The sequence below is a fragment of the Mchenga conophoros genome, linkage group LG2 (genome assembly GCF_057382185.1).
Source record: "Mchenga conophoros isolate Kocher_MC1m ecotype Shallow Benthic linkage group LG2, M_conophoros_male_GT1.1, whole genome shotgun sequence".
NCBI classification, from domain to species: domain Eukaryota; kingdom Metazoa; phylum Chordata; class Actinopteri; order Cichliformes; family Cichlidae; genus Mchenga; species Mchenga conophoros.
In genome coordinates, this window is record NC_140527.1 from 21156265 (window position 1) to 21177963 (window position 21699).

Genomic DNA, 21699 nt, shown 5'->3' on the forward strand with positions numbered 1-21699 from the left:
TATTGTTGAAGTTGGCATACAGACTTCTGCTATTAAAATGGATTATTGATAATTTATTTTCCGTGTTGATGGTGTGCTTAAACTGTTCATCAGTGAAGTAGCAGCAGTTACAGCTGATGTTGTAGAAGAAATTATTTTCCGGGTCTATATCCTTTTCTAAGTCTAGAACATTATGGTCTGTGTATCGAAATGTTCTCAGTTCCAGATTATCATAAAGAGAATTCCAATGAGTTATGTTGATATTGTTGCCGGATGCAGATGAAGTTCTTTTGGACTGTGCCATGTGTTGTGTTGTGTGTCATGTCACATGTGTATTCATACCTCCAGAGTAAGTTGACCTCAGTATTTGTCCAGCTCTTCCATATTTCTGATGACCAACACTTTGGCTTGTTCCGGTGTTCCATTGAGTTTAATGAATATTTTACAGTTGGTGGTCCATGTATTTTGAATTTTTCCCTGTTTCTTCAAGTAACGTGCTTTCCTGGCAATGTCCGCATTTCTTTTTATCAGATGTTCGTTCATGAAGACATCGGATCCTTTCAGTTTCTTTCCTTGTTTTAACAGTGCTGTTTTCTGTTTTCTGTTTGCAAATCTCACAATGATGGCTGGTTTGTCACTGTCATTTTTTCGGGGTAGAGGGTGGCAAGCCTCAATGTTGTTATAATCCACTTCCACACCTTTGGACCGTAGAAAGGTAACCACTTGATGCTCCGTGGAGTTGACATCTTCCTCTCCTGGCCCTCCTACATTGTCAGTGGCGACCGCACGGGCGTATGACCGGGGTTTGATGCGAAGCCCCGTGATGATAACATCGTTCATCCGGGTGTACTGCTCCAAATCCACCACTCTGTTCTCCAGGTACGCCAGCCGCCGATCCTTCTCGGCGTTCTGGATGCGGAGAGCCTTAATTTCCTCGACCAGGTCCAGGATGGCTTTCTGCTGCAGTTTGACAGTAGAAATCTCCTCTGTCATAAACTCCAGCGACTTCTTAATATCGTCTCCTTCCTCGGCTGACAGAACTTTTTTCGGGCCCATGCTGAGAGACGCTCTTGTAGCTTTGCCGTGACGACCGGCTAGCTAGTTGATGCTAGCGTTCTTCCTCTCACTCCAAATGTCTAGGTTAAATGTCTAAGTTAACATTACGGTCTTATGTTACAATATTTTATGAAGTCACACCATTTACAGTCTTTAACCGAGTGAGTTCACTGACCTATACATGGACTATTAGCATCTACAGAAGAAATGTCAGAATTTCTAACCTTAGGCATACAACAGAGCAACAATTGTCACACAGTTCATTGGATAAACATTGTCCTTTGCATGTATCCATATATTGAACTTTTTTGACGACGTCTTTCTGACTAAATTTCCTTCCTATACTTGTACAGTTTTATGAAAATGGGCATCTTTCAACACATCTTTTCTAAACAGCTGCTCAACACTGGTAGGATCTCATGTGATGTTCAGCATTGTTTTGTGCTGCAAAAAACATCTCATTACTTTCAGAGAGTCGAAAGATGAGTTTAAACTCTGAATCTTAGAACACATGACTGAGCATCACCAGAATCTCTGCACGATCCCGTTTTCCACATCACTTGGTTATAAAACAGAAGTTAAAAGTCAGTGCTATCGATGGACAAGGCTCCACAAAACAAGGAAAAGATTTTAAAAAATCCCAACAGATTAGATAATAGAAATGCACGAGAGCTAGAAAGCTCTTAGGGTCAGTGGTTATGTTAATGTCAGCTGTCAGAACCAATCCATATGTCTGTCCGATAAGCAGTGATGTTGATGGAGGATATGCATGTGACATACCCAGATAGCAAAAATTATGACAACGCTTCACTGCCTTATTCCTAGAAACTGAAAGCTTGTATACATATAGTCAATACATGCTGCAGGATAATCTGCAGCATATGCTGTTTTTTAGGCAATGGTAGATTTGCAACAATATTTGGAAGTACACATCCTGGTTCAATATAAAAGCACCAGTTTGAGTTGTGTGGTTTTTTTGTTCTGTTTTTTTTGTTTTGTTATTGGCATTAACAGATCAATTCTAATTTGTCAATGCTTAGAAGCCTAAAAGGCTTTGTTCCAGTAGGGAACTGCAAAACTGTGACTATGAGGTTGATTGAGGTCAATCAGATAATAAGCTGTCTAAGGTGAACTTTCATTTTTAACTCGGTATTTGTTTCAAGATGAGTTGGTTGGATGCTGGGTTAGAGCATGGCTATTCAACTACGAAGTTAGTTGGGCCAGATTTTCAAACCGAGGAATTTATCTGGGCCAGATATTTTTTTTTAAGCCAGTAAGCAGCAGATCATGATCAATTTCAAACCCACACAACTGTACTGAAAAACAAGTAATTTTTTTATTCATTTTCCCCTGTAAATCTGGTGACCTCTCACAAATGCACACCAAAAGGTCCATTTAAAAAAAGGGAGCTATAACTAAACTATTTTTTGCACATTTGAAATAATAATAATAATAACAAAAAACATTTTGATAATTCCCTTTCAAATTAAAATATTTTGCTGACCACTCACTTTTCCTGCCATGGATGGAGCCCCATCCGTCACAGACACGCTTCATATCCAGACCATTTTCCTCAAAAAGAGCTTAAATCTTCTCAAACATTATTTCGCCAGCTGTGTGTCCCTCTAACGGTAGTAAACCGAACAATTTCCCATCCAAAAAACGGACATATACGCATAACTGTGCATTATCAGTTCTGTCTGTGATCTCCTGCTATAGACATTACATCAGTTTTCTTCAGGTCATCTAACAGCATTTCAAACTCGTCTGACGCCAGAACTTCAACTCTACGAATATTTGAACTGTCCTACAGGGGTACGTTTTTAATAGCAGATGTCACACTTACTTTAATTTTTTCATCACTTTTCACCGCATCCACCACGGCCAGCATGCAGTATTTCATTGTTTCAGAATCTGTGAAAGGCCTTTTCTTCTTCGCCAAGAAGCAAACACGAAGGAAAGATGCTGCAGCTCTCTCTTGGGCTGTACAGGACCCTCACCATGGTAGTACAACTCCGGTTGTAAGATTATTAAACTCGGTAAAATGAATAAGTATTTGTCAGTCCAGGCAGGGTTAAACCGACAGTTTTCATTGTCAATTTTGCGCTTTTGGAGTGAGAAAGACATGCTGTTGTCGCATCATATATTACGATGATTGTTTAATATCTGTACATCACGGTGCATTGTGGGTTAAATATTGCTAGACTACTAGGAATGTTGCATTCACAGTCTACACTACGCTGTAGGAATTTTTAATTTTTTTAAAATTAATTAATGAATTGATTTTTTGCGTTTTCTCTGTGTTTCTGCCAGGACCACAGGCAGGGCCACTCGCAGGTTGCTTCTGGGCCGCATTTGGCCCGCGGGCCGCCATTTGAATAGGCTTGGGTTAGAGCATAGGTGTCAAACTCTGGCCCGTGGGCCAAATTTGGCCCGCAGCCTAATTACATTTGGCCCGCGAAGCCATACCAAATTACTATTAGCGCTGGCCTACTGGTATTATACAGCTAATATATATATTGTTTAGTATTAAGCTTTGCTTGTTCCATATTCAGTTTTTCAGCAAAACTTGTTTTAGTCCATAAGAAAAGATTCATTCTTATATCTAGAGGAAGATTTTTTTTTTCAATAAATATTAGCGTTAGCCCGCGACTTTGTTCCAGTTTTGAATTTTGGCCCACTGTGTATTTGAGTTTGACACCCCTGGGTTAGAGTATCTTCTCTCTGATAAAGCGTAGTATAATAACAGCAAACATCCTCACATGAAGGCCTTGCATGAAGACCAAGTAATTTATCTATAAGACACTAAAGTTTAGAACCGCTGACATAGAGCCGCTCACATGAGCAAGTTTGGCTATGTCTCGGTGCTTTCTATTTACCATTCACCGTCCAATGAGTGCATCAGGAGCAACTCGAGGGTCAATATCTTACCTACATATACTTGGACTTAGACTCTGGAGGAGCCAGGGATTGAACCTCCAGCCGTCTGATTAGTAGATTCAATTCAATTCAATTTTATTTATATAGTGCCAAATCACAACAAAAGTTGCCTCAAGGTGCTTCATAGGTACAGAGAAAAACCCAACAATCATATGACCCCCTATGAGCAAGCACTTTGGTGACAGTGGGAAGGAAAAACTCCCTTTTAACAGGAAGAAACCTCCAGCAGAACCAGGCTCAGGGAGGGGCGTGGCCATCTGCTGCGACCAGTTGGGGTGAGAGAAGGAAGACAGGATAAAAGACATGCTGTGGAAGAGAGACAGAGGTTAATAACAGATATGATTCAATGCAGAGAGGTCTATTAATACATAGTGAGTGAGAAAGGTGACTGGAAAGGAAAAACTCAATGCATCATGGGAATCCCCCGGCAGCCTACATCTATTGCAGCATAACTAAGGGAGGATTCAGGGTCACCTGGTCCAGCCCTAACTATATGCTTTAGCAAAAAGGAAAGTTTGAAGCCTAATCTTGAAAGTAGAGATAGTGTCTGTCTCCTGAGTCCAAACTGGAAGCTGGTTCCACAGAAGAGGGGCCTGAAAACTGAAGGCTCTGCCTCCCATTCTACTTTTAAATACTCTAGGAACAACAAGTAAGCCTGCAGTGTGAGAGCGACCTAGATGACCTGTTTGACCTACTAAGCCCTCTTCACGATACTTGACCTGAAGACAATAGTTTGAGACATGACTGGAGCAGTGTTTTGTTTATTTTTATATTGATGATAAGCTGGCTCTGCTCAGTGGTTAGCACTGTCACTGTACAGTAAGAATGTTATTCAGTCAAACCTTCTGGTTTGTTTGGTCCTTTTTTGGGGGGAGTTTGCATCTTCCCCCATTACCTGCCGTGGTTTCCTCCAGGTTCTCCAGTTCATTCACACAGTCAAAAGGTTTGTTTGAGTGATTTGACTTTAAGTTGGTTATGGACATGAATATGAACATCTAATGTTGTCCGTGTAAACTTTTTGATGAACTGGTGACCTGTCCATGTTTAAGAACAATGCACATTAAGGTTTCTCCCACACGAGCACAGCAGATGTCCCAGATGTTGAAGGAACCCTGCTGAAATGACTAAGGTGCAGTTGCACTAAAATGGTACTAAACACATGATAATGTGAATTTTATCTGACCTGATGTGTCAGTTTGTATGGACTGTCAGCGTCCTGAGATTCCCTATAGAAAATCTGTCAAGCTAAGGAGAATTTATTTAAGAAAGACTGGAAGCTCAACGCACTACCAATACAACCCATTTTCAAAAGACTTTTATCCTGGTTTGAGTCTTAATAACACTAAAATGTTTTCTTGATTGCTGTAATATAACAAGTGAAGCATTCTACCAAATTATACTTTGTTTATACAACAGCTGCCAAAATGTGGTTGATTTTTCAAGTTCCAAAAAGATGGAGTACCATATTGTAATGACTAAAGTACCTTGTAATAATAAATCAAGCCTCTGTCTTCTTTCTAGTTCCTATTTGCTGGATGAAATTGTCAAAACACAGAAGGTTTCTCTGGGAGGAAACTCTAAGCAAAGTGACACAGTATGTTTTGATGTCACTGAGGGTGTGTGACCTAGCCTGACCTGAAGGTATGGGGCTTAAAATTAGAGCAGGAAGCAGATGATCTGTATTTCAGGCTGACCCCGTGAGAGCTACACAATCTGCCACTACAGGAGAGTTTGTCATTTCAGCTATCATTTGTACCTGATTTGGACTTTTGCATGGCATCGTGACTGTTTCTGAATTTAATAACATACTCACAAACAATGTGCAGAAAGTAGTGGGTCACAGCGACATTTTGATTCACCACTAAGAGTAATACTGTAGGTACAGCCGTTTACTACAGTGCCACCCAGAGTTTGTACTGAAAAGCACCAAATGTAGAGCAAGCAACTGAATGTGCAAAGTGACTATACCTTGAAAGTGGATATATCAGAGGCTATGCTCTTGGTGCAGCAAAATGTATACATGTTTTTTTCAGTGGTTGATTGTCCATTTTAGTCATATTTTTATTATTTAAAAGAAATATAAAAATATAAAAATCCTTTCCTATGTGCAGCTGAGCTGAATCAGTTGTCTTTGTTGTCCTGCATTTATAAAAAAAAAAACATTACAATATTTTATGTATCAAAATGTCTACACACTCCCAATAGTGACCTGCACTGTAACAGTGAATCACCTTTTAGCCGTTCTTTATTTATGTAGCTTCATAACTCCTCATCATCATCACTGAGGTATTTTCAGAGATAAGGCACCACTGCCAACGTTCCTCTTTCTAATGACTTTGTAGTTGTTGCCGTTTTCCGCAAACTTTGAAAGACTTTGAAAGACCAAACAACACGTACGTCCAAACTTGAATTTAATTAGGGTCACAAACGCTCTATTGAACCATGTAATTTTTCAAGCGTTGTGTGACAGGACCAAAAGACAAACAGAAGTTATTGTGAGGGCAAAGCATCACAGAGATGGCTCTTTTTTTCATACAACCCTGACTACTTGTTTTACGAATGTCAAACATGTATTTTTATTCCAACTGTCCACTCATCTGCAGTTGATACAGATGTTGTCTGTATTATTGTAGGGTTTTACAGTGCAGTATAACGACTGTGAGGTGGCTGTTGTTGTAATTTGGCACGATATGAATAAGACTGGATTGAATTATGTGTATATCTTGGGTTTTTTATATTTGCAGAGTGAGTTTTTGCTTTCATCTTCAGTGGTGCTGTTTCTGACAAATGGACACAACAATGGAGCCATTTTGGTCAAGAGTAGCTCCCGTGGCTTGCGTCCCATCTCTTTTAAGCCTCAGGCAGAAATCTAAAAGCTGTTGTACCGTGGTTTGATAACCTACCAGGGAGCAAGTGGGCTGAAGGTGGGTGAGGTAGAAAAAACACTGTCACACTGTCATCAGCAGGCCAGCTTGGCTCTTTTGCAGAAATCTTAATGCTTTCTCATAATACCAGACAACACACCAACACATACAGTGAAAAGTTCCTTAGTGTTGCTGATCATAAGGAGCAGTCACATGCTGCTGTATGATCTGTGATTTATGCTCTCATCTGATTTGCTCCAAGCAGGGTCAGCAGATACAGAATGAAGCACACGTTCAGGTACCACACTTCTTTGATATGACAGCAGAAACAACACTTATGTGACTGGACAACTGGAAATAGATAGGAAAGAGAAAATGTACAATATCATTCAAAGGTTTAAGGAACTTTATAAGTTCATATATTTATTCATCATTGTGTCTTATTGGTTGAAAACCCAACTTTTTCATAACCCTTGGAGACCAAACTAAAAAGAAGGGAAAGTTTCCATAGGTGTGTCCCAGATTGAGTTTTTTTTTTTGGATGAGCCCTTCCTACTAATATAAGGACACGGAGGTCACATACAGTTTCTTTGCACTCACACTGTCACAGACCCACACCATGCCATGCCCTTTCAGAGAGATTAATGTTTACCTGCACACATCTAGATCAAGTTTAGACACACACACACACACACAACGATCACTAAACACTTACTCTGGTTTTACTTTACCTATTTTTATTGTGTCTCATGTTTATTTTTTCTTTCTTTGTTCTTTTTGAAGAATGCATTGACCTTCCTACCTACCCATCTCCTCCGTCTGACTGAAAGAGATCTTTTTCTTTTTGGCTGTCATCTACGAATAAAGCTCTTAGCTGTATTTCATGATGTGTTTACATGAATATAATAAATTCCCCATTTGACACGTCTTCCCAGATTATCTGTTGTTTGCTAGAGGCTTATCAGAAGTGACACAGGAGGGTTGGTGACTGTGGCAATCAAGCCCAGAACCCTGGCAGCATGAATATCGAGCACTGAAATGCACCTCTAAGCGTTACAGTGTGGCTCTCCACTCTTTCACTTCTTTTGTTTTCGCTGTGAACTGATGAGTTGTGTCAAAGTCCAGTTTGTGTTGTTTATTTTGTCATGTGTGACGCTGAGTAGCATTGACTGCTGTCTGTCTGTGGGCGACTCTTGTCCAGACCTCATGACGTCCTCGCTAATGGACCCCTATCAGCTTCGGTCACATCACAGCAGACTGGCTGTGCACTTCAGCATTCAGCTTTTCCTCTCTCTGCTCCTCCAGGGGAGAGTAGGTTTGGATTTAGCACTGGTACGTGGATAAACTCACATGTACAGACGAACGTCGTGACAGAATGCCTAATGACATTATAACCATGCCCCTGTTTTACTCACAGCACTGTAATATATGAACCTACTTGTTGCGTATGTAAAAGAATAGCAGCAGAACCACTGACTTTTTCAAATCACTAATTGTGTTCACTCTGTTTTTTAACATTCACTGTATAATTGGCACTTAATTAAGAGATTTCTGGCTTTTTGTCATTATTTTGCAACACTGCTATCAGCTGACTCATATTTTTTTTTCTTCATCAGTAATTAGACACCTGGCTTTTGGAGTCTGGTAGCTTGAAAGCAGTGTACTTGCCACGCACACTTTCAGTCACTTTGACTTGCAATTAAAAGCATCGGGTACTCCAGAGTCTGTTTAATCTAATGTGTAGGGGGCTGTATTTAACACAAGTCACAGTCTTCTCCAAAAACCTGAGTGTAAAACTCAAGTTTCCACCAAGCAACATTTGGGGCTAAAAAAATGAAGCCAATGATTGGCCATCAAGTTGATGCCATTAAAGGCAACTCAAGGCAGTCCCCATAGGGTCCAAATGTCCAAACGACTTCAAATAATTAACAGCATGTTTACAGCCTGGTACCAAAAACAAAAAAACAATTGCATGTTTAGATAGTTTTCTCATTCATAACACAACACAACCAAGTCATTACAATTGTAGTTCATTACTCAGAATGAACAAGCAGATATACTGTTTATATGTCTGTGCATTGCACCTGTTCAGCCTTTCAATGCAGCTTGCTAACCAACCTTTGCTTTCTCTATTAACCAAATATAGTAACTTCTGCCACCGAGAAACCAGTGTGGTGGATGGAGTTCAATATGTTAATGTGTAGACTTCAAAATGTAAAATCCAGAAACTAATGGGTGGTGTTTAGACAGGACATGAGTCCATGTTCTGACTTGTCATTTCTGCCTGCTGCTTCTGCCTTCATATGCAGATGCAGATCTTTAAAAAGGGACAGTTAGCAACTACATGCAACTTTTCCACAGAAAGCACACTGTTGTACCAACTCCAAAAAACAACTTCAGATGTTTCTGTGACGCCAGGGACTTTTAGCAAATTGTTAGTTTAAACTTTTGATGCACCTAACATCCACTGTAATGTTTTATTTAATCTAAAGTAAAAGATGGAATGTTTATTTTTGCTGTTAGATTTCTGGTTTCGTGGAAAAGAAAAAAAACCCGGAGATCCACTTACCTGCAGGATAATAGCATGTGTTGAAGTCATTTACAATGAACACCTAGGTGATGGCTTTAAAACCTAATGCTCTCAGTTATACTGTCTTGCTTATATAGCTAGCTGAACCTTTATTGAAGGCCAAAGGAAATGAAAAGTTGAAGGAAGAAATTTAGGTTTGACTTGCTGATGACAGCTTCCATACTGGCATAAGGATGATTTTTTTAATAGACAAACTGTAGGTAGAAGAAAGTAGAGCATATAAAAGTAACAATTTCTCACTTTATTTTCATTGTTCGCTGGGTGTTCGATTGATGATATGTGCTGTGAATATCGTTTAGTCCGTCAGTCTCCTGAAGTGGGTTATTACTTTTTTTTCCTCCAATTGTAAAACACGCACAAAAGGTGTATCAGTCATTTTTGCCACAGTTTGTCATTTTGTCTTTCACGCTCATCAAATGTCTTATGATCTTTAGATGCTTCGAAGTGGAAAAAATGCCGTCCCAGTAATGTTATGCAGCTCTATATGCTTTTCTTCCTGAGAGGCTATAATAAAATTTGCAGTCAGGCTGTGAAAACGTCTGACTGAAGTCATTTTCCAAACGCTGGTTCATATTTTTCTTAAGCCTTGTTGTACTGCAAAGTTTTGAGAGAACAGTAAGAAGACGTTGGTGGGGCTGCATTTTGATTCTGATTCAGGAAGTTAATGAATCAGAGCGGATTGATTGGGTGCATGTTAGACAAGAATGGTTTTGACACCAGGGTTTTCAATGGAGGTGATTTGTAAGATGCTACTCTCTTTCCATAACTCTGGCATAACACATAAAATTAAAAAAAAAAAAAAAGCACCAATTAGTACACTTTGTTGAAGCCGGGTGTCTTTTGGTGTCTGTGCCCAGAGGCACTGGAGTACAGTATCAGTGAAATGAATCTATCACTCCTAATGTGTCATTTGTCACTGAGCAGGGTTATCCTTGTGATGTTTGAACCCAAACCACAATCTTTTCCTAAACCCAGCCGAGTATTCTAGTTTTCAGCACCTCAACCTAAAAAGCAGCTGAAGCGAAATTCAAAATTGATTTCACAGCAAAACAAATCAGCAAGTGGGGAAAAAAAGAGACAAACTGTGAAACACAAACGTCCCAACTGCATGCAACCCACCTGCTCCCACCTGAAAAACTGGTAGTTTATGCCTCTGGCACTCCATCCCTACTAATGCAGACTTTGGGGTCTCTAAAAAGAAGCTTTTATCTTGTGGCAGCTGATGTTGCAACTGCTGCAGCCTCAGTGAGATACTGTACTGGACCTATAATGGGGGGATGCAGGGTGAGAATGCTGTGGGATAAACAATGGATGTATCAAAGTACTAGAATGCTATGTGTGGTCAGCACTGCTAACAGTTACTGTATCAAGTAATCAGGCTGAACAAAAATATCTTCTTTGTGTGGATGTAACACCTCTGAATTGAGATTATTTAGCTGGGAAAGTTTCACAAGTGGTGCAGTTATTGTTATCCCTGATTTTTACAATGTGTAATTCTTCATGAGTAATTGATTACATTTTTTATATTACCCTCATCGGTAGCGTTTGCATTTAAAAAGGATCTTTCTACACATTCTACTCTATCCTACATCAGTTTCACAACAAGGACTCAAATCATTTCACATTCGTTTAATGTGCAGTCATTGTAAGGCAGCTCCTCACTCAGATCACAGGCTGGAACCCACTAAGAGGTTACCCTGTGATCTGACATATCGTATACATGTGTGGAGCATATCATCAGGTTATTATGCATATGAATCCGTTTCATACGTGAACCAATTACCCACCAAGCTGTCACTGGGAAAGGAAGAAAAAAGAAGACTGGGGAAGAGAGGAGGAAAAAAGGTAAGATGAAGGAAAGCAGAAAAATGTGCTGTTGGCTAAGCGAGCATATAGAGGAAAAGTGGCAGAAGCGGAAGCAATATATGAGAAAAAGGCAAATAAAAGAGGAGAGAACTATTGTAAATGGGAAGAAAGGTAAAAAGAGTACAGGGATTAAAAGACGGAGATGGAATAGAGGGAACGGGGAATGAAGAAGGGCATGAAGATGGACAGTGAAGGAGAAATGGAAATTGGAGCGTGCACGATTTCTTGTCTGCTCCACATTATTTAAATAACAGCATTGATCTGCTGTGACCACAGCACCCCTATGTTAGCTTCATATGAACACACACACACAAACAGTTACACGGGAGGACAGATGTGATCAGTGGAGTGCACTCGTGGCCGTGTCAAACCAATGAGCACAGCAGTGTATTTGTGTGTTTGTGTGTGACCCCAGAGGAAGAGGGCAGCCTCAGGGCAAACTGATATCCATCTAATGAATGATACAGACCTGTGTCAGCATTTAGACAGAGGCACACAGACACGACAAGCACATGTAGGGCAGCGTTTGTGTTTTGAAGCACATGTGTGATGGAATGAGGAGTGTATTTGTAACTGTGTGTTACTGCTCATTCATCAAGACCTATTAGAAGCACCAGGATGACATGTGCAGACAATCATGGCCCCCAAAATCCTTACAGTGACTTTTAATCCCGCACCATGAGCAGATCAATTGTTTGATTTATTTGGATTTTTTTTTTTATTAAAAAATAAAAATAAAAATAAATACATGTGATAAGTAGTTTGGACTGTACTCTGGATAAATACTGGATGGATTGTCTCAATTTTGACACAGAAATCTTCCTCTTGCTGTGAATGTTGATGACATTAGTACAGATTCTGCCATCATAATGCTGGTTTACGAAAGTAGCTCCAGCAAAGAATTGCACTGCAGTTGCCCCGTCCAAGCCAGGGTAATCCAGCCACTGAGGAGGCTAGGACTAGGATGTGTGTGTGCGAGGCCCCGGGTAGACCCAGGAGATACTAGAAAAATGACATCTTTCGGATGTTAACATCTCGGTGAGCTGGAGGAGATGGCTGGGGGATTGGCTTCGCTGTTTAGGCCACTGAGCCCACATCACAGCCTTGAGTAAGCAGAAGGAAATGCACGGATGGATCCAATCATTCGTTTTTGATGACTGTCTCTTTGTAAGTTCCATTTCAATTTAACTGTGAAAGCAAAAAACACATGTAAAACATTTTTGTTATTCATTGTTTAGGAAGTAATTATTCAGCAGCGTCTATAGGGCCTACATCCTCAGTTATATAAAATTATAACTGGGCAAAAATAACCATTGCAACATTCAGGGTGAACTTCTGTTGAGCAGAGAAGTCATGGGTTCGTAACATGCGTGAAGGCTGATTGGAACATGTTGTACAAGTTGACACACAGTGCAAAAATAATAAAAACAGACAAAAGAGAACCTTGAAAAGACAGCCGCAGGCTGGTAAGCATGGCTTAGATGTGTAATTCAGTCTTTATTACAGTTTAAAGGCGATGCGTGTAGCAGAATTCCTTTATAAATGCGTCCCTTTCCTTTTGTTCTTTGTTTGGTTCAATTTCTCCTTAATTGCTTGTTAATGTATAATATATTCTTTATGAATGTAAAAACTTAAAAACAAGCAATCTGGATACAGTAGAGACTTGATCGTTGGTTACTTATTGCGTGAATGTTGTGATTTAGAAATGTCTACTTGTTCCACTCTGTTAAAAAAATAAAGGCAAAAAAACTCAACAACAGTAGAGGTTTCTGGACTGAGCCAATATCTTGCGAGTGTGTGCTTTTGTCACAGAGAGACAGTGTCAATCTTACGGGAAGATAGCGTCTCCCTAAAAGATTGACACAATCTCTTGTCAAAATATATCTGGCTCTCTTCTGTGTCAGTTTTGGTTTATCTCCCCCAAACACAGAGTGTGCTTCTGCACAGAAATGAAGAGCTCCATGTCAGACATCTTTCCACTGTTCATCAGTTTAACCTCCATTACTGTGATATGACCAAGGCATGCAAGATACACACAGACACACACGCATCAACAACCAGAAGGCTACTGAAAGACACATACATCCACTCTGAAACATTATCTTTCTTTTGTTTCTGCTGCACACACACACACACACACACACACACACACACACACACAGATATGAACCCACTAAGTCTAGTGGGAGGCTGGTTGACTGGTAGAGATTCTGTCAGGGCTGTCTTTACCAATCAGGATCAAACTCCGCCCCCAAACCTCTGACCTCATCATCTTCGCGGGGCTGTCAGACAAGTCTGCTGAGACAGCAACTTTACTGAGGCGTGGACCTTGTGGGTGTGGGTGTTTGCATTTATGCGTATTTGTGTGTGTGAATAAAAGTATGAGTGTGAACCAGGAAAAAAGCTAAATATATGTATTTATCTCAGTATTGTCTCTAAATGGTTTTAAGAACTGCAGTGATGTAATTTGTGATCATGAATCATTCGGACTCAAGTTTTTTTTTTTAGTTTTGTTTAATCAACGTGTCATTTCAGCATTTAACCTGTCTTGATTTGAAGTATGTCGCTCTACAGGAAATTAATCTCACACAGTGTCCATCCAAGTTTTTATTGGCAAGTGTGCTGTTGTAAATTCTTAACAGTCTAACTTGAAAACATTGGCAGAATGCTAGTTTTTTTTTTTTTTTTTTAGCAAAACACTATTTCATTACAATTTGAATACATTATTGTATCAACGACAAGACAAAGAGAAAACAATGTGCTGGAATTTTTGGCTATAAGGTAGAAATAATTTCTGTAGAATAAGAATAACATAAAGTAGAATTGCTCTTCTCTTGTTTTCAGGTAGTCAAAGATTATCCCTGAATCAGGAGATACTTATGTTGAAAAGATGAGCATTTTCTTATATAATTAAAAAACCAAGCTGCCTGACACATGTGTGCCGTAGCTGTGCTCAGTTCTGTGACCTACTGTACCTCACTGCAGTATTTCAGTGAGTCTTTAGAACTGTTCCAGTAACATTCAGGTTTTGCAAAAAAAAAAAAAAATGCAAATAATTTGTCTCGTGTTGTTGTCAAGTTGGTCTCAGGCTCTGAGTGACCTTTGAATTGGCCCCGTGCACCACTGCTATCTCTGTCTTAATATGAAAAACAATAATTAAAGGGGTATTTCTTGTATTTCCTGGGAGCTTTGGCACTACATTACCCAGACATGTCATGTTATGCAATCAGCACTTTTGCAACACCGCGTATTTTGTTCTCTTTGTCTTTGTACATTTCTCCTGTTGTCTTCAAATTCGATTTTCTATCTTCTTCTTTTTGTTGTAAGATGGTATCAAGCATCTGTTGTATTTTGTCTTTTGCCTCCTCTTTTATTATTTCCTACATCGCTCTGAGCTCACCTATTAAAATACATGATGGCACCATTGCAGATCACATTGTCCTCTCACGTGTTTACTCTGAATAACCTTAGGCCAGATAGCTGTGTTTGAACCACCATGTATTTTTAGCACTACTAAGTTTTTTACATATGAATAGCTAATGTGATGCTGTTAACCTGTGCTTATGCCTCTTGTTGACTGGTTGTTTCATGTTAACGGGCTAGCATGCTCCCTCTTTATATTTGTGTGGCAGGAAAGCAAGCTGTGTTTTCAATGCTAGCATGAAACAGAAACACAAAACTGGGCCTGGTTTTCTGTTGAGCCCCCTAGGCAAAAACTCTGAGTCAGTGTGAGCCCTTTTTTTTTTCTTCCTCCAAACATCTTTGCATCAAATACCATCATGCTTCTTTTAAATGTTGCGCTTAACGAGCATGCCAAATTCTTATGTACCCTGACGGTGTTAGAACAATTGAAAACAACATGTCATGTGTGGTGATCTTAGCCTTCTTTTGTTCCACTTTGTCTTCAGATAGGTTAAATGAGCTACCCTATTTCATAATTCAGTGCTCCAAAGGCCAAATTATGAGTAACTCCTTCAACCTAGTTTCTAAAAGCATCACAGCCCTAAAGGCCTTGTTACACCGGCAGTTTTATCCTGTTCAATGAAACTGCTCAGTAGCCAACAGCAGAGGAGTGTGACTGTGGAGCTTTGATTAGACAACAGTAAAAGACTAGCTAGCCACTTACTGTCTCCCATGGATGAATTAATGCATATGACTGTGAGGCAGGATGCTGTATTTATCACCTATATGGGGCATTTTCTTGAGCAAGCTGGGTGGAAAATAAAGTTTTGATAGCAATGTGGAAATCCATAGATGTGTGGGTCAATTTTACTTTGATAGGGGTTTTGATGCAGTGAGTATTTGGTATTCCATTTGAATCCATTTCTACTTTGAATGCCAAGAAATCTGATGGGGTTAGTATGAGATCAGCTATGACAAGGGAGATGAGTTCTAGATGCTGGCAATGCTTTATCTCAGCTTAACAAAATGGGCAAGCAACCAGATCTGAGTTAAATCAAATTACCAAGTGACAAAGCTGGCCTGTAATACTCCAGCTGCCACGTGGAATCTACTCAGTGTACCGAACGTACTGAGTTTCTTGAAGGTGAAATGGTGCATACAAAAGACTGTGTTCAGTAGGGGCCTGTAGTTCATTTCTGGCTTACCATGCCCTCATGAGTTAATCCTGCCACGTTCACTAGAGAGCGTCTGGCCTGTTAGATACAGTTTGTCTTGGAGCGGAAAGCCACAGGGGACACAGCAGCATCACACCCAGACACTCTTTATATGCTTAACTTAAGATTAATTTAAGAGGTAATCTTATTTTGACGTTAATATAAAAATCTGCACGGCTTAACATTGTACCTCCTATTATTCATCTTAATAGCCACTAGATGTAATTAGTTAATTGATGTGTTTATTTGTGATTGTAATGAAAGTCAAAGACTTTGTGGTAAATCAGTGACCTACACTGTAAAAGGAAGCCTGCTCAGAATACTAACACATAAACACACCACAGTCCAGGCTGTGGGAATGACTGTATGTACTGCACCTGTTTGCCTATCTTGCTCAATTTTACCATTGACCACAAGCGATATGATTGAAGTCTCGGTGCACGCTCAATCATCCAGGTATGTAAATCCCAAAAAGGTTGATTTTGTTCATCTGAACGATTTCAGTGGGAGAAACGTTTCGTCACTCATCCCAGTGACGTCTCAGCTGACTGCAGGTCTTTGATGAGCTTTGATCAGTGGTTGCTGATCAATAGTCATGACAATTTGCATATTAATGATCAAGGAAGTGAGGAAATTGTTCATTCAGTGGGCTGGTTTCAGTTATTGTGCAAATGTACTGTTTATAAAGTTGGAAACCTGCAGTCAGCTGAGACTGAAGACGTCGCTAGGTTTCCTTACATTAGTAATGTCTTAGTAATTTACCTTTTTATAAGATAAGATAAGATAAAACTTTATTAATCCCTCGGGTGGGTTCCTCTGGGAAATTCGGTTTCCAAAAGCACAGCACCGACAGAAGTTATAGTTATTTGTTACACATTGCAAGTATTTACTCAGCTATCTGTTTGTCTAACAAATATTTTTCTGAAATTCGTACATGGTACAGCCGGGTACCAAACGTAGTCGTTTGGCACTGGGCCACATGAGTTGAGGCTCGGGTGTGAAAATTATGGTTTTCAGGGTTTTTATCGTTATTTTTTTAATCGTTTTTATTGTTAACTCGGTTTCCCTGGGTCTTTTCCTGTGTGTTACTAATGAATCTTATATTCTTTGGTACCAGTACTGGTTTTATTTTGTTGTATTTATCCGCGACACCTTAAAGGCTGGTCCGTGAAAATATTGTCGGACATAAACTGGTCTGTGGCGCAAAAAAGGTTGGGGACCGCTGGTCTAGCCCATATAGCTGTCTCACACATTTCCATGTGAACATTACACTCAACATCTTATGACGCAATTTACAACGCTCAGGCCGTAGCTGAACCTCGCAGATGTGGAGGATAATCAATCCTTAAGGAAACAGTGCACTTGAATCTTGTCTACACTTTTGCAAAGATACTCAGATTCAACAGCACTGACTTCATACATTATAGATTAACTATTCTGGTAGTCTTGACACTTGCTTCCTTTCTTTAATGACCTTTCTCGCTGCACAAAGGATTGTACCTAACTTTTTAAAGTTGTGCTATATATATTCTTCACTTCACTTGCTTACACAGTCACGTACACATGCATGTGTATGTGTACGCACACACAAACATAACATACAGTTAGCTCTGTGTCTACCCTCTCATCCTCATGTTTCCCAAAAGGCAGAGTTGAGTAAAACTGAAAAATCCCACAGATGCAGTGTTGTGCCAGGCTGGATGGTAGACACTCCAGGGATATGTACGCACACACACACACACACACACACACACACACACACACACACACACACACACACATCAACCCGGAGTGCCGAGGTAAGCGGGTATTTGACAGTAGACCTTCAGGGAGATGGAAGAGCTTTCACTGTCCGGAGGGAGGAAGCGATGGTGAGGGGGAAAGATAACGATGAAGGAAAGAAAGTGACAGAGAAGCAGGAAGTGAAAGGATGAAAGCTGTACAATTAAGAGGAGAGTTACAGTGACTCAGTGAAACAGTTGCCCTGTTTTACGCAAATTTTCATCATACCCAGAGAGGGGCATTTTTTTTTTTTTTGATTTTTACCATGTTTCTGTCCCAGTGTAACAGTACTGTTGGTTACATTCTCTTTTTTTTTTTTCTGCCTGTCCCGTTTGGCTCTTTTGCCATCAGAATTATTGTCTAAAGGCGAGGAAAGATGCCCAACGGATTTACTTTACCAAATTGACCATCCCAGCCTTGCCGTAATGGTCTATTTGATTCACCTTTTATTGTTTATTTTTTTATTTTCACTTGCTAGATACGGGACAGACTTGAATGAGGAAAAGAAAAGGGAGAAAGCAAGAGGGGGAAAAAAACAGCGGAGAAGAGGGACGGGGATAAAGGGCAAAAAAACCCAAAAACCAACTAAATAAGCAGATCACCTGTTGAGAAAGAAAAAAGAAAACAAGCACAAGAAAACAAGAGCAATACAATAAACAACATCACGATGATATATGGGAATATAACAGTAAATACTAAATATTAAACATTATTGTGCAGCACGTAAGATCGATGGTTACATTCTCTTGTTTGTCTTCAGAACTACGTCAAGCAAAAGCTCAGGAAATGATTTGATTGACGAGTGTTCTGTGTTGTATTTTTTGTCTGGGACCACGTGTTCAGAAACATACTTAACAAGCTGAACACTTCGAATGTTAAAGAGTCCTTGAGGCAAAGTGTGGAGTAGTTACCAAAATGAATGAAACATATTGGGTATGTTATTTGTTCTCAAGGTTTTACAATCACTACTATTGTACCGTCACTGCCTGAAGTTATGATTATATTTTATTAATGAACCAGTGAAAAATACTTTTCCTGTTAGATTCACATTTTAAAACAGATCAGATTTATTTTTATATTTGAATTTAAAAAAAAGAACATCATCATCAGTTTAACTTACCACATCCAGACCTGATTGCTGCAGACCTGAAGGACCCAAAAATCCCCTTAATGACAAAGTGAAAAAGGCTAAAAGATCTCAAGGAGAAACACATCATGTCATGATTTAAAGAAACTTAAGAGTAGATGAGAAACACATCTATCAGTCAAAGACGTTCCAGTCTGGAAAGGTTTAAAAAGCCATTTCTAAGGTTTGATCAGTGAACCACAGTAAAAAGCCATTAACCACAAATGGAGAAAACTTGGAAAATGGGGGAAGCTTCCCATGAGTGGGTACTTCAACCAAAACAACTCATCCATGTGGTCACAAAAGAACCCAGAACAACATCTAAAGAACTCACATGACTCAGTTAAGGTCAGAGTTCATAATTCAACAATAAGAAAGATGCCTGGCATGGTGGTGGCAGTGTGCTGGTGCTTCAAGACCTGGGCGGCCTGGCATGAATTTTGAAGTACAATCTCTGGCCGTCATTCGTGTCTTGAAGCTCAAACACATTTGGGTTTTATGCAGCAGAACAATGATTCGAAACACGTCAGCAAATCCACCTCTGAGTGGCTCAAAGAGAGAGAGAGTAGAGTCAGAATACTGTACTGAAAAACCATGAGAGCTGCTACTGTTGTGTTGATGAAAGCAAGACTTAGAAATGCGGTTCAAGGAGGAAGCGAGTCATAGTGTGTGTGTGTCTGTGTGTGTGCGCTTTACACCCCCACAGTGTCAGGCTTCTGTCCTCCACCTGTGTCCTGAATATAAATGAGAAGCTGAGCGCTGACTCTGTCTGGGTTGTTGATTTGGCTCTTTTTTTTAATGATGTTCTTTCTAGTTGTTTTTTGTTTGAGACACTGAATCAGGAGCCAGGTGATGGTTGAAACGTGTCATCAGTAACTAAAACCACACAATCTATTTCATACAAGTGGCAAATTAAATGACTGACAATTTCTTTATTTTCAGGTTTCATTCGTGCAGACATCCACTTTCACTATTTGGAAAGTAATTTGACCAAACATTCATGCTACCATGCTTATGTTTTTTTAATTAGTTACATGTTATTCAAACATGTCTAAAAATTTGTTATTTATTCTCTGGTTTTTGGTTGCTTTCCAAATGTAAATATGCACAAGCAGTCCTTTGATATCTGCGTCTATGCAGTAATGTCCAGCTTAGCATGAAGTCTACATGAGGAGGCTTTTTTTTAATTTACATGAAATGTATTACACAAGTCTGGTCTGCTGTAGCATTTTTTAATGTAGAAAAATGTATACCTGTGGAATGTAGTTTGTTGCAAACATACAAAGAAAAAATTCTCATATGCCAGCACATAAAAAATCATTATCGACATGGTGAATAAGCACAGAAATAAATACATGTTTTTTGATCTGGGCACAGTGGAGTGGTATTCAACACTCATAACAGGAAGGTCCTGGTCCTCTCTTTAATTAGCCCTGTGAGCTTTCCAGGGTCTGCCCCGCCTCTTGCCCCACAGCAGCTGGGATAGGCTCCAGCCCTCTCAAGATAAGTGGAAGACGATGAATGGATTTTATGGTCCCCCCCCCCCCCCCCCCCTTAAAACATGATGCTGTACCACCCACAGTGACATTTGTTGTGTAAAAATATATATGCTTGTTGTGACCATTTCAATTTCAGTCCCTTGAATGTTTACTAATCTCAGGCTGTTTAGATGACAACACTGTCCTATTTGAGAATGACGTGAATTTGGATTTCCCTGCATTTAACACAATCTAACAACATGAGGACCCCTAACCTTGACATGACAGGCTTAAGACAAAAAATCTAAGATAGATAGTTGGTTACTGAGTGATGTTAAAGCCTGTAGGGGTAACAAAAAATTTAGAACAGGAGCCTTCAAACCAATTGCCTCTGTTGCCACCATGATCAATCCAAAAGCTGAATGCTTACATTATTATTGTGACTACAGCATATAGTTGGCCTAAACACTGCCTGACCCGAAAAGTAAATCCCTCACAGATAAGCAGGAGTTGGTCATTACATAAGAACATTTAAGAAATAGATGGAGGAACAGGCTTTTAACCAAAGTCGAAACAAAAGCAAAAAAAAAGTATGGAGAGAGAGTGAGAGAGAGAGAGGGAGAGAGAGAGAGGGAGAGAGAGAGAGGGAGAGAGAGAGAGTGAGAGAGAGAGGGAGAGAGAGAGTGAGACTCCATCCTGTCTTTATGAACCTCGTAGCTTTTCTCTCCCTCCTTCCTCTCCTTCCGCTCCTTCTTTCCGTTTGCCATTTAACCTCGCAGTATTGTGTGACTTTTATCCCCGAAGACTTTATAGGTTCATAAACTCTGTCCGACCATGTGAAGTGAACACGCACACACCTCACCCCACCAACTGCCAAGTTGAGACGCACACATACACACAAACAAATACACACACATTGGTCTGGGCTGAAAATCTCTGTCTTTATGGAGCTATCTATTGGTCTGTCCAGTGGCAATAAAAGACTCTACATCTCTCATCTCTGTGAGGAATGGATAGGAAGTTAACTTCCAGTGGGTGGAGGTGTTAGAGAGGCCAGTCAGACTGGTATGTTGTTACAATTTACTACTTCATCACGCATTACTCTTGCAAAGTGTGGCCCTGCTACTATTGAGTAGGAGAGCAGCAGAACAGTGAGGACAATCCATTCTGAGATTTTGTCAGAGCAGTTACTGCTAGCGTGTGATACGCTGACTCTCAACGTCACATCTGCCATTTATTTGATTGTAGAATTTACTCGCTTTGCAATTCTCAAAACTTGTGATGTGATGAACTGAAATTTAGCCTAAACAGTAGCAAACAGTCATTCGTCAGCATATTATATGTGCACATGTTGTTCTAAATCCATATGCTTCTATAACTTGCACTGGAAGAGTCCAAATTA

General features: G+C 39.9%; 2 protein-coding genes across 2 annotated transcripts in view; one reads left to right on the forward strand and one right to left on the reverse strand.

The window, feature by feature from the left end:
- il1rapl2 (interleukin 1 receptor accessory protein-like 2) overlaps nucleotides 1–21699 on the forward strand; it is a 420712-nt gene that overhangs the window by 97173 nt on the left and 301840 nt on the right. The gene's annotated exons all lie outside the window — the stretch shown is intronic.
- LOC146581881 (uncharacterized) lies at nucleotides 340–972 on the reverse strand. Its single transcript, XM_085247704.1, has one exon. It carries the CDS (start codon nucleotides 970–972, stop codon nucleotides 340–342), a length of 633 nt encoding a protein of 210 aa, XP_085103830.1.